This window comes from Phycomyces blakesleeanus (assembly GCF_001638985.1).
Source record: "Phycomyces blakesleeanus NRRL 1555(-) unplaced genomic scaffold PHYBLscaffold_23, whole genome shotgun sequence".
NCBI lineage: Eukaryota > Fungi > Mucoromycota > Mucoromycetes > Mucorales > Phycomycetaceae > Phycomyces > Phycomyces blakesleeanus.
The window spans coordinates 860,121-873,324 of record NW_017265156.1 but is presented as its reverse complement, the minus strand read 5'-3'; the positions used below and the strand labels follow the sequence as shown (position 1 = coordinate 873,324).

Here is a 13,204-nt window from a genome sequence, read left to right as displayed (position 1 = left end):
GCTAAAACTCCCACAAGAATTTTATCGATCAATCTGGCTGAGTACCCCCAAAGTGAAAGTGATGCCATAAAACTTACTACATAAAATAATTTGAAGCTAAATTTGTAATTCTTCACTTTTTTCCATTCTTAAATAATTTGGCCCGTATGCTGGAGAACACCATTGATTTTTTCAAAGAGACAAAATTTACCGTTTTCATTGTATATCCATTTGCACACACAGAAGCATATCAAATTGAAGCTTATAAAACTTAAACTTGTATTTTACAGTAATATCTTGAGAATCAGTTTATATAGGAAACAGAATAAGAGATAATAAATTAGCAATTTTCTTCATTTTATTAAAGTTCCATTTCTCTCCCTCATCTATATACATATGATATTCCAATAGATACAAGTGAGAATACCTCAGTAGTCCAAACATGAATAAAATAAGAAATATGACTATCCAGAAAAGAATACCCCCCTCTTAATCCCCAACAAAACTACAGTCACATTGACTCATTGAAAGTACTATCAAGAAATCAATTCCTCTTTTACTTCTTCTTTTATATATATCTTTATAATATCAATACCAATTTTACCTTATATATATACATATTAATTCTTCCATTTTTTGTCCACCAAACTCTTATAATGAACGATCAACGAGACGTTAGAGATAATCAATTAGACGGAGCACATAATACAAACGTCTGTCTCTTCCCTCCGCTGGGACAGGACGCTAGTATCCAACCAAATACTTCTCTTATGATTTTTACAGAAGATGTAGATCATGATCACGATTACGATTCCCATGGATTACACCACTCACACCAAGATTCCCAAAGCGTGTCTCCACACACGATCAAGAGCGGAACAGACCCAGATTTTCTTTGGGATAATGTCAAGACATTCTCAATTCCTCATGAATCAGACCAAGACTACACTAACAGCTCTCCTAATGAAATGCCTAAAAACGATTTTTACGAGACACGTCCCCAGACAGATTTTGACCGGGCGTCTCGTGTGCCTGGATCAGTACCAGTAGTGGTTGACTCAACAAGCTTTAATATTTCTTGGGGAGGAAACGACACACCTCCTGTTGATCTCCATCCACAAGAAGAACCTGAGACAGTTGTTTCGACAAGACCATTACCCAAACCACGCGGTATTCGAAAACTGCCTGAACCAGAACCTGGAGAAGATGGCATGTTGGACGAAGACACACTTAAACGTAGAAAGGTGGAAGCTCCCTTTTCTTTCATTCATTTATTTATTTATTTATTTTATTTCAAATTGGATTCTTGGTCGTAAAACTCCTTCAATCTGACTAATTTTCTTTTGGGGTTGTAGAATGCATCAGCGGCACGGAGATCAAGGATGAAGAAGTTATTAAAGATTGAACACCTCGAGCATCGAGTGAACCAGCTTCAGGCAGAGAATGCAAAATTGGTATTGAGTAATGCCTTGTTGGAGTCAGATAAGCGGAGTATGTGCGCCAAAGAAGCCGAATATAAGAAGCGGATAAAATATTATGAAGATCTTACAAAGATGCACGGTGGACAATTGAGTAACAGTCCAAACGGTGGACAAGAACAAACTCAATAAATGGCCAATATATGGTCAAGTGTGAATAATACAACAACAACAAAAATAACAACAACATCATCATTAACAGCACCAAGGCCACGGGCAAAAACCAGTAATATAAAACAACGACAAAAGCCAACCACATCCACCTACACCTACACCTACACCTACACCTACACCTACACCTACACCTACACCTACACACAAAGATACAACTACCCATCTCATGCTTATATACACAGACATGTTTTTAATTATTTTCTTTTCTTTTCTTTTTATCCAAATCCACTTGTTACAAATTTATATAATGCTACAAATCATACTCCACATGACTGAATATTTCAGCCATTTATTTTATAGATCAAGTAACAGATCACTGTTACTAACTGAATGTTGGTTGGTCATTGCATTGGATGGATTAACTACATCCGTTGCGTATGGGTTCTCTGTCTGGTAACCATTGATACCAGTGAACGATTGCCTAGTGAGAATTGTTTCCATACAAGAAAAAGAAAGAAAAAGAAAGTGAGCTACACTGAGCTAGAAAACAATAGACAGTGGATGGGATACGATATAATGTAATGTAATTTAATTTTGATGAGTTGTGCCCTATTTAAATTTACCTATTAGCTGCTACATTATTATAGCCTAGGTCATTGAATGAGCCAGGCTGTTGCATTCTCATTTGGGTCTGCTGTGGTTGCTGTGGTTGCTGTGGTTGCAGAGGTTGCAAACTGAATGTGGAGGGACTATCTGGGAGTTGGAGAGCAGGAGATGGTATTAAGAATCGTGGCTTGTAATGACTGATAAAGGTGGTTGGGCTTTTGTGATATATTGATGCCAAACTGGAAATATGGAGAAGTAGTTCATTCAGGAACGCTGGATCCATATTATCACTCTCCGTTGAAATAGATGGCTTATCTGACAATACTATAGCCTAAATTTACAGAAACATGAGTAAGGTTACTAAACAGAAAATGAAACTATATTTGTAGTCCGGTTTATTATTATTGTCATTATTGTATTTACCTTTGCTGCCGCAGGATCTGTAGAGAGAAGACGCCAATAAATGTATCCTCTATCACGCAAGTCTGGGTTTACAGCCTCTTCTGTTGCCCATTTCAACACTTTTGGAACCAGATCCTGTCCAGCAGTCGGTCGCTTAATGAACAGCTTTACGGTGGCTGTCAGTAATGCCATTTGTACCTGTAAATCTCTCAAAAATCAATACCTTATCCTTTTCACTAACAATATGTCTTCCTCCCCCCCTCTTCTTTCTTTTTAATATTATTATTTAGTTTGGAGAAAATATGTACCTCTACTGGTTCTTCCAAGAATGTGTATAAAAAGTCATCTAGCAATACGTCTGCATTTTCAATTCTGTCTGCGTATTGACCAATAATCCAAATCATTGCAGCCTTGGCTTCTGGCTCATCCAAGTTATCAAGGTTCTCACACAATGTACCAATGATACTCTCGTATTGGTTTGGGTATTTGCGGAAAATATCCTAAAAAAATTATCATAATAATACCACATGAGTATCTAAATGTATAAATATTTCCTTCTCTCTTCCTTTGTGTGTTCTTACCCTGATTACAACGATTGCCTCCTGTACCACATAGTTCACCTTTGTATGGATTAGATCCAAAAGAGCAGTAATACAGCGCTCAGCCGCACTTTCGATCTTTACAGCCAATCTTCCAATAGAGCGCACCGCTTTGCGAACAAAGTCAACATCAACTTCAGCTGCATACCTTTTTGTTTTTTGGGTAAGTAGGATATTATATTGGATTAAAATAATGCTTAAATTCTCTCACGTTCAATAGTAACTTACTCTGTCAATTCACTCAATACTTGGTCTACACTTTGGGCATTTGCAAGTCTAAAGATAATTTCGAGTTTTGCGAGTTTGACATAGATAGGATCATTGTATTTGCAAAAGAAGACTTTCATATCGTTTCTAAGAACTTCAGGCCTTCGCTGAATAACCAACAGAATGTTACGAAGAGCTACGTATTGTACTTCAGGTCCGGATGACAAGAGGGTCACTGTAAATGCAAGATCGTTGGATTTAATCGTACTTATATATATATATATGGTATAAAAATAATTACCAAGAGGAGGACTCAATTTACGACAGAATGCATTCACGTCGGCTTCATTTTTCATATAGTTCATCAGGTACATCATCACCTTGACACACGTCAGGACAACGGCAGAATTAGCGTGTTGAAGACGGGGGGCAATTCGTTCGGCAAGCATTTCAGCATCACCTGCTTCTTGAGGTACATAATACATCAATGCCTCAAGGATATAAGTCTGCCCCCACCTGAAAACATTTATTCTGTGATTAGGGCACAAACAACAACAAAGAATCATAATTTTGCTTACTCTGAGCATTCGTTTAATGCGGCTGCGAGTTTGTTGGCAATTGAGTGGTTCAATTTGAGTTGAGTATTTTCAGACCTTTCTGATATTTCAGTCAATGCAGCGACAGCATTGGCAACCACCTTTATACCAAAAATAAATAAATACACATTAGAAATTGATTAATATATATATATATATATACAAGATAACAAAATTAAAATTGATCAATAATACTTACAGTTGGGTTAGGATCGGTCAAGAGTTCTCTCAACATATCGATAAAATGTTCACTCTCTACAAGCACATTGTCATACATGTATAGTTTGGCTACGCAAATTGCAGCTGTCTTGCGGACATAAGGATCCCTATCACGCAGGCAGTGTCGCAATGGATCTACGAGACAATCGACTATTTTCTCTACTTGTATATATCCCATGGTACGGATAGCCAATGCTCTGATTAATGGGTTGGGGTCTTCGACATCCTATAATTATGTGGGTGTTTATTTATCCAGGTACCGAATGATATTTTTTTCATATAATGTATATATGTATGAAATGATAAATATCTTTGTTTAACAGGCTTACCTTGATAAACATGGTAATTGCCATCATAGCCATGTCAGGTTTGCTTCGTGCATAGTTGATCAAGTAGAGATAGACCATCTTTTTGATTTCGAGGATTGGAACATTCATTACATTCAGAATGTCCGGGAATAGCAGTGACATGTCGTTGCCCATAGTCATGTTGGCAACAATCTTCTTCATCACTGTCTTCTTGCGCTGATGCTTAGGGTCGCGCTTCTCTGAATTGAGCTCTGCCCGAAGCTCCTGAATCTTGCCTAAAGTTTCTCACAGAATGTTAATGTACTGATGACTATTATTTATTTCATTTGTTTGTTTGTTTTCTTGCTTGCTTGCTTTTTTCTTTTCTTTTTGTTGAAGTTTGCGCGAGGTACGTATATTTCAAAACTTCAATTGGAAAGTATTGCCTTTACCTCTTTGAAAGTACTTTGCGTCAGACATAAACGATTATATATATATATAAATAAAAAAGGTAAGAGGTTGAGGAATAGATATAAATAAAGAAGGAAGACTAATTGTCTTGTCTTGTTCTTCAGTGAAGCGAGGACTTGGAAATTCACCTTGTGTCATTCCCAAAAAAGGAATGTGACCATTCAAAATTAAATTCTTTTGCACTGGAGAGTATCATTTTTTTTTTAGATATTCCGACAATGGTAAATGCTTTCAAGCCAATCATATAGGTTTATTAGGTTGATAATTTTACCATATTTTTTTAAATAATAATGTATGGTGAACCAAGAAGAAAAATAAAACCTTTGATGTCTAAAGAGGTTGTTATAAGGTCATTTGATATTTCAATTGGGTACTAGACTATTATGTACCCAATTGTATATAAAAATTAAATTATATGCTCTAAAAAAGCAGTTGTTATATCCACTTTTATGCGTAGATTTGAATTGAGTTTTTGTTATTAATATATTATCTTGAGCATAACTTAATAATATTATTATTTTTACGATAAATAAAGAAATGTAAGACTAGCTAAAAGATTGTTACTACTATAATACCAAAAAATTTAACAAAGTAACATTACTATCACTACTAAACTATACTATGTATACAAGAGAGAGAAAGAGAGATAATCCAAACCACTTGGCTGTGCAGCCAAAAACTCTTGGATTTGAATTTATAGACCATTGATCTTGTAGGTAGCATTGAGATCTACTCGCAATATATATATATATATATTGGTAGTGAGCTAGAGCTTTTTATTGTTTCAAGTAATCACAAGATAAACTTTATTAGCTCAGGTGTACAAGATATGCTCTATATTAAATGGTTTTTAGGTGGGAAATGTCAAAGTTCAAACCAAATGTGTTCAAGAAAGGTATTCAACCTTTTTAAGAGAAAAATACATATATCAAGTTCTATTGATCAATAAGACGTATGCTTTTTGTTAATAAGAATAATCAATTATGTGGGTGCTTTATATATTTGGTGTATGTATCTTCATTAGATTAAGCTATATAAACAAGAAGACCGGTGTTCCTGATTCAAAACTTGAACAAGCCACGGTTAAATTTTGAACAACCCAAAGCACAACTTTATTGGTTGATTTTATTTCCAAGACATTCAGCCATACCTCGTGTCAAGACTAATACAGGTATCTTTGGGGTACTTATAAGGCTCTATCAAAGTTGAATACTAAAGGCTCTTGAATGTCGCTTTATAATCATCAAACAAACCATTTATAACTGCATTTATATAGTTTGTGTGTGCACAGACCATCGTTCCAAGCGGACCAAGAATGAGTTGTCGCAGTTGCTGGCCTCGAGCTCCGTTTTACACACACACACACACACACATATATATATGAAACGCCAATTGATTTTCCAAGATGTGTATCATTTATTTACAGATCTTCAAAGTTTTAAAACTTTAATAATAAAAAAGTGATATTTCTGGTGTTGAACCTGAGAAACATTTCAGTCAAATGCTACTTGGTAAAGACTTTAAATATCACTTTTATTATTATTATTATTATTATTATTATTATTATTCTGCTATGCTAGATAGCAATGTGAATTTTATTGACAATATTGATTCGTTATTATGTTCAATACCATAATAATATTAAGGCATACAGATCTAATTATCCTAACAGTCTCTTCGCTAAATTTGTATTATTAAAAATACATTTTTGTGTCATAATGAAAAAGAAGAAGAAAAGGGGAGGGGGGTCGTGAAATCATCTAGGAAATCTTTTGATCTTCAAAGCACTTGAAACTTACTCATGTTACAGCTTAATGCGTTATTTTCTTTTTCACACTAATAATATTATCAGAATTATACTTGTCTGATATTCTTTTTCATCTCAAAACAAAACAAAGTTTATTTAAAGCAGAAGTAGAGTATCCTATTACGATTATTATTATTTTGATACCCGTTAATTCCACATATTCTTTGTGACATGGGCGTTCAAATATAGACATGGCCAAATGTGACACTTGTTTCAACATAGTACCCCGTTAATAACATCCAAACACATATACACATAGAGAGATTACATTGGATCACATAATAAAGTTTTGTAGCCGGTGTAGATTATAAGGTATACTTGATAAGTCAAATTTCATATCTTAATTTTTTCAGTTGTCCAATTATTATTATTATTATTAAAGAAAATTGTACTGTCTTATTCTCTCAGTACAGATAATGTATTATACTTCTTCTATTTTTTGTTTTTGTTTTTGTTTTTGTTTTTACTTTTCTTTATCTGTACCTGTACCTGTATCTGTTCTATCTTATCTTTTCAAAGAGCAATAAAAAAATATATAAGCTAGAGATTAAATATCCGATTTTTGAGGAAATATTTATCCCATAAATAAAATAAAATAAAGTATAAAAAAATCCAAGCTTTAAATCAAGCTTCCGTTTAAGCATGACTCGTAACTCTGTTGAGGATAATGGTCATGATGCTAATCCAAACTATGCTGACCAAATCAACCATCTTGAGCCACTTGCCATTGGAGGTGAGAATCAGAACCTACATTGCCATCTCAATTATGATTCATAAACCCAATCATCTTTCATTCTTTCAGACCAGAGACTCGAACGCAAGATAGGCTGGGCTATGGGAGCTATGATCAATGTGAGCTATATTATAGGCGCTGGCATATTTGCTGGTCCGGCGTTTACCCTCCAGCTAGTTGGCTCCGGTGGAATGAACTTGGTGATATGGCTGGCTGGTGCAGGTATAGCTATGGCAGGAACTTGGACATTTGCTGAATTGGGTACAATGGTAAGAGGAATATTGGTTATTCGCACAAATGATATTTTATAATTGACCTTTTAAATAAAATCTTGTCCTTATTTATTCATTCATTAGCTTCCTCGAAGGTATATAATATATGTAAATAAAAGGAGAGACAGGTAACAGCGATAGAGACATGGTCTGATTGTAATTAGTGGAGGCGAGGTTGGATACTTGGAGTATTGTTACAGAAAGCCAAAATATTTGTTTGCGTATCTTTTTACCTGGTGGAGTCTGATGAATAGAGGTAGCGGTGTAGCTGCCCAAGGTACAATAAAAGCTTTATAAATATATAAGATATAATATGTAATCATACTCATACTCATACTCATACATATACATATATCAAGGCATTGTGTTTGGTGGTTATATGAACTATGCATTATTTGGTTCAACATTCAAGTCAAGTTGGGGAGAAAGAGGGTGGGCTAGTAAGTGGAAAAAAAAAGAAGTTATTGAGGTCCCAATTTCTGATGCTTACAATATTGTACAGTTTTGTGTGCAACAATCCTTATGGCTACAAATATATTCTCAACCAAAGTAAACTATTCATATTATTATTACTTCTTAAAAAAACTTTCCGATCAGTGTGTTTAATAACAGAATCAATCTAGGCCTCAATGAGTATGATGGCTGGCTTGACTGGAATAAAGATCGGGGTTCTTTTATTGATTGCTACCATTGGCGTACTGGTCCTTGTAAAAGCAATCCCTTCAGACGTAGATGCAGGAGAAAATCTTTCATTTCACGGTACAGCTTCTACTCTGGGACCCTATGCATCTGCTTTGTATTATGTAAGTTCCTATAGCTGTCAGAAAAGTGGTTCTCTCTCATACCCAATTCTAGGTAATGAACAGCTACAGCGGGTGGCATAACTTAAATTTTATTCTAGACGAAGTAAAGGTAAATTACCAAAAGAGTATATCTTTCAACATATACATTAAAATGGACAAACATATTACTGTTCGTAATAGGATCCAATCCGTAACCTCCCTAAGGCCTCCGCTGCTGCATTAGGCTCTACTGCTCTCCTCTACATTTTGACAAATATTGCTTATTTGGTAGTGCTCCCGATGGAATCTATGAAGAATTCGCAATTCATCGTGGCAGCCGCATTGTAAGCTTGTTTCACTTTACTTTACATCACACAACATTCTGTATCTACAAACACCTTTAAATATATTATATATCTATAGCTTTACAAAATGTTTTGGTGAAAGCTTTGCGTCAACAGTTTTGCCTGTATTTATTGGCCTAAGTGCATTTGGATGTGGTGCAGCTATCAATTTCTCTGGCGGAAGGTATACTCTCTTTTGTTGATATAATAGATTCTCATTTGTGTGCAAATATCAATCACATGTGTACTCATTAAAATTCAGGGTTATTATGGAGACAGCCAGAAATGGCCTTTTACCCTTTGGAAGAACTTTCGGTCATGTTCACCCCCTTACAAGTAGTCCTGTGAATGCCTACTTGCTTCAGTATTTTCTTGCGATATTTTTTGCTGTTGTCCCACCCCCTGGTGCAGTATATCAATTCATTGTCGCATTTGCTGCCTATCCAGTATATGTATGTATTACTGTTCTCAAAATATCTAGTTTAACGACTGGTATGTGGGTCTCTTTGTAATTTTAGATATTTTATACTCTAATTGCTCTTTCTGTTCTCATTCTGAGGAAAAGAGAACCGCTCAACAAGAGACCAATAGTAGCTCCTTTGGGTAAGATCGTATTCATTCCAATGATAATTGAAGCTAATATCAACTATCTAACTTTTTTTCTCTTTTCAGTGTGTGTTCTAGTATTCTTGTGCTTTACTATCTATGCCCTAATTTTTGTCTTTATCCCTGTCAAGAACCCGTATTATCCGTATTGGGGTAGATATTTATTAAGTGTCCGATATGTATCCCTGATCTTTTTTCACGTGTAGTGCCATATGTCTCAGCCATTGTCTTCATGCTGGTGTGTTCTGTGTTTTGGGTAAGTTGTTAATCAAAGATCCCTTTAATTTCTTTGCGCTAAAAACTATGATGTAGTACTATCAAATCATAGTCAAAGACACACCTGGAAAGTCGTACAATCAATCAATTCGCAATGATGGTCGCGCTGCTTTGGAGCATGAGGTTTTTGGGGGCTACGTGCCACTAAACAATGATGAAGATGAAGAGAATTCGTCTGGGGAAGCACATGGAGCTAGCCAGGCTTCTGTGAATACGTGCCACTTATGATAGACGAATCTAGTACGTCTACCACCAAGCCTGCTTTTATCTAACTGTAATACAAAGTACAAATTTATAAATTAAAGGTGACAATTGGAAACAACCTGTATTTGGCTGTATTGTTTGTGCCCATAATGCTGGGGTAAGTACATATAAATAAATACTTTTTTATTATTTTTTGTTTGGTATTACTGTAGCTTTTTTTGGCTGCTTTTGTGAGACTGTCTTGATAGCATTGGTCGGCACAACCTCCGCTCTAATGCAACAAGGCTAATTGGATCTAACCAGACAGCCCTTGAAGGCAGGGGTGAAATAAGGCTGGGTGCACAGCATATTCTTAAAATTTCAAGCATAAAAGAAATCAATTGTTCGACTGCTTCATCTATCTAGTCTTTTTAAAAACCCAAATATACAATGGAGAGTCTTCGCGCACTTGTTAAATCTACTCTGCTTAACGCAGTTCCTATTCCAATTGTTCTCAAGTCAATGCGCCTTATATTGGCTTTACCTCCAAGTGTCGCACAGCGTTTAGTCGCTGATTATACCACTCCTACCCAACAAGAGGAGAATTGGATTTGTAGAATTAAACAAGACACATGGACAGGTGCCTGGATTGCACCTGGACTTGGCGAATGCAACCAGCAAGAAGTGTTGGAGCGTGTGAAAGCAGCAGACTTGATTATCTATGAAGTTCATGGTAAAAGATTATCCCCTATTTTTTTTTAAAAAAAAATTGATTAAATGAAAACTAAACTTTTATTATTATTATTATTATTATTATTATAGGAGGTGGCTTTAGAATTGGTCACTGTCTTATGTATATGAAACACTTCACTACATGGCTAACTCTCCTAAAGAAGAAGCACGGAATAAACGCTGTTATAGTGTCGATTGAATATGGCAAGTATTTGAAAGATTTATGACATTTACACTTCTTTTTCTCTAATCTAACGTCAATCTGGATACAGGACTGGCACCATTACACAAATACCCCACACAGATTCATGAATGCATGGACGCCTATCGTTATTTGCTCGAAGAATTAAATGTACCAGCTTCAAAGATCGTCCTTGCAGGAGACTCTGCTGGAGGTGCTCTCTGTATGGAAACATTAATGAGATTCTATGCTCCAAATGTTATAAATGATATCAATTCCCCGCGTGAATACATGAAGGCGACATTGCCAGCTGGTATGGCACTTTTCTCGCCCTTGGTGTCAGGAGATAAAGACAACTGGCTCTGGGAGGCTAACAAGCACGATATTGTATCTCCGCAGCTTGCAGAGCTTGTATTTAAAGAATATCTCGATTTCCCCAATAAAACGAAGGAAGAAATCCCATCATTCCGTCTCTATGGCATCACTAGCGGCTTCGATCGATTTTTCCCAAAGAATGTTTCCGTATACGTAGGAGAGCAAGAGGTTATGCGAGACGATATTCTGGGTACAGCAAGCAGAATTATGGAAGACAGTAAATTCAATGTTGACATACACAGAGAAGACCTTGTCCATGATTGGTATTTTGTACAAGAGATTGTCCCACAGGAGGACAGACATCTGTTTGAAAAGTATGATCACACTTTTGTCGATTTTATGGCCAAGTCCATCAAAGAAGCACGAGAAACAATTGAAGTTACAAGCCAGAATGCAGATTGCTTAGTTTCTCAAGCTGAAATTGCGCAAATAACTTCAAAATTGCTCTTTGAATCGAGTGTATTGGATCCCAATATTGGTCTGGTTGAGGAAGACGAAAAGATAGCAATGATCCAAAACGATACACAGTTAGATGCTGTACAAGCTGCTCTTTATGCAACCCCGCAACCTGTGGCTGCATAGTCCTGGTTTCTTCTTTTTTCTTTCTTAAACCCTTCGACTGTCCCTTTCTAAATGTTTAATATATTCTTGTTTAGCAACTGTGCAATAAGTACTCATATATATCCCCACAAGTAGTTCAATAAACGACAATCGACTTTATAAACATTAATGACATAAATAGATCAAAATTAAACCGGGTGCTTCCCCACGGGATTCCTTTTTTTTTTGATAGCTGTGGGAAACACTAAATTCAAATACTTCTTGTTCACACAAGAAAATGTCTGCCATTTTATCTCTATTTGAACTATATATATATATATATATTATCAAAAGCTGCAATCAATTGTTTTCTTGTAAACAGCATATGATTTATGACTGCATTTTATTACTCGGTTTTGATTTGATTCGGCCGAAAAGATAGATCAACCAGCATATCATTCACCTATAATCTCCAATTCTCACATGTAGCTCTAATCTTTTTTAAAGTCGACTACAGATACATATTTTCCCAGGATAACCCGCTCTTTTTTTTTGTGCGTTACAAACCTCGTATTACAATGTTCTGCTCTTTCTAAATATTTTGCCTTTTATTAATTTAGGAATGTTTGTGTTTTGTTTTGGCCAAGTGTGATAGTTGGTGAACATGAGTTCAAAACTTAACAAACATGGTTGGTACTTACTCTTACTATTTTTGTACACAACACTGGCTATTAGGAAAATGAATAAGTATTGTTTTATTCCAAACAAAAAAACATTGCTTTGTTTATGCAATGTCTCTGTTCTTTTTGAAAGGCGCTTATTGATAGTTTTGTCGAAAAATTGTTACTAAAATATATGCATCAATTTATCTAAAAAAATAAATATATATATATATTTAATACTCAATAGTAATATGTAGCATATAAAACCAAGTATAACTACTGTTAATTTATCGCACTGTACAAAGATGTGTGAGTTTCTTTTTTAATATATATATATACATATATACAAAGTTTTTGATAGCTTCACAGGCTTATTTGGCACTCGTCTCTTGATTGTGGTTTTCGGTTCATTGGCAAGAATAAATACATTAGGGACGCATTTGTGAAGTTGTTCTATTTCTGTTTTGTTTTTTTTTTAAAAAAAAGTTGAAAGTGTGGATATTGATTTTCGGTGACTTGTAGCTGCAATAGAGCTGCAGATACCCCTTGCGTTGGGATGCCTTGCATTACCTCTCAATTAAATTGCATTCATAATAAAGATTTTTCTAAAGCTTAGAAATTTAACCTAAGCTCTGTGAAGCTTTGTGGCAATGTTCTCTGTAATAAAAAGGCGAGTCAATATGCAAGGAAAATGATGAGTACAGCTCATAAAGTCTTCCGCAGTTTTCTTGATTCTGCAATCCAATTTTCCTT

General features: G+C 35.4%; 4 protein-coding genes across 4 annotated transcripts; 3 read left to right on the top strand and 1 right to left on the bottom strand.

The window, feature by feature from the left end:
- Positions 1–635: 635 nt before the first annotated feature.
- Positions 636–1,589, top strand: PHYBLDRAFT_172911 (basic-leucine zipper transcription factor; the record flags this gene model as incomplete). The annotated part of the gene is made up of 2 exons (XM_018436891.1): positions 636–1,223; positions 1,335–1,589. 2 exons carry the CDS (start codon positions 636–638, stop codon positions 1,587–1,589), a joined length of 843 nt encoding a protein of 280 aa, XP_018287118.1.
- Positions 1,590–2,190: 601 nt separating this feature from the next.
- On the bottom strand, positions 2,191–4,967 carry PHYBLDRAFT_22169 (hypothetical protein; the record flags this gene model as incomplete). Its single annotated transcript, XM_018439777.1, has 10 exons — positions 2,191–2,508; positions 2,601–2,777; positions 2,888–3,079; positions 3,161–3,326; positions 3,407–3,620; positions 3,687–3,901; positions 3,964–4,082; positions 4,181–4,426; positions 4,530–4,783; positions 4,940–4,967. 10 exons carry the CDS (start codon positions 4,965–4,967, stop codon positions 2,191–2,193), a joined length of 1,929 nt encoding a protein of 642 aa, XP_018287117.1.
- Positions 4,968–7,407: 2,440 nt separating this feature from the next.
- PHYBLDRAFT_67169 (hypothetical protein) lies at positions 7,408–10,216 on the top strand (the record flags this gene model as incomplete). Its single annotated transcript, XM_018441748.1, has 17 exons — positions 7,408–7,498; positions 7,568–7,767; positions 7,855–7,865; positions 7,935–8,047; positions 8,130–8,210; positions 8,273–8,319; positions 8,394–8,573; positions 8,626–8,682; positions 8,754–8,896; positions 8,976–9,080; positions 9,159–9,348; positions 9,415–9,499; positions 9,569–9,655; positions 9,709–9,758; positions 9,815–9,985; positions 10,084–10,139; positions 10,195–10,216. The coding sequence occupies 17 exons, from the start codon at positions 7,408–7,410 to the stop codon at positions 10,214–10,216; spliced, it is 1,689 nt and encodes a 562-aa protein (XP_018287116.1).
- Positions 10,217–10,411: 195 nt separating this feature from the next.
- Positions 10,412–11,831, top strand: PHYBLDRAFT_67168 (hypothetical protein; the record flags this gene model as incomplete). Its single annotated transcript, XM_018441747.1, has 3 exons — positions 10,412–10,694; positions 10,784–10,801; positions 10,966–11,831. 3 exons carry the CDS (start codon positions 10,412–10,414, stop codon positions 11,829–11,831), a joined length of 1,167 nt encoding a protein of 388 aa, XP_018287115.1.
- Between the last annotated feature and the right edge of the window lie 1,373 nt (positions 11,832–13,204).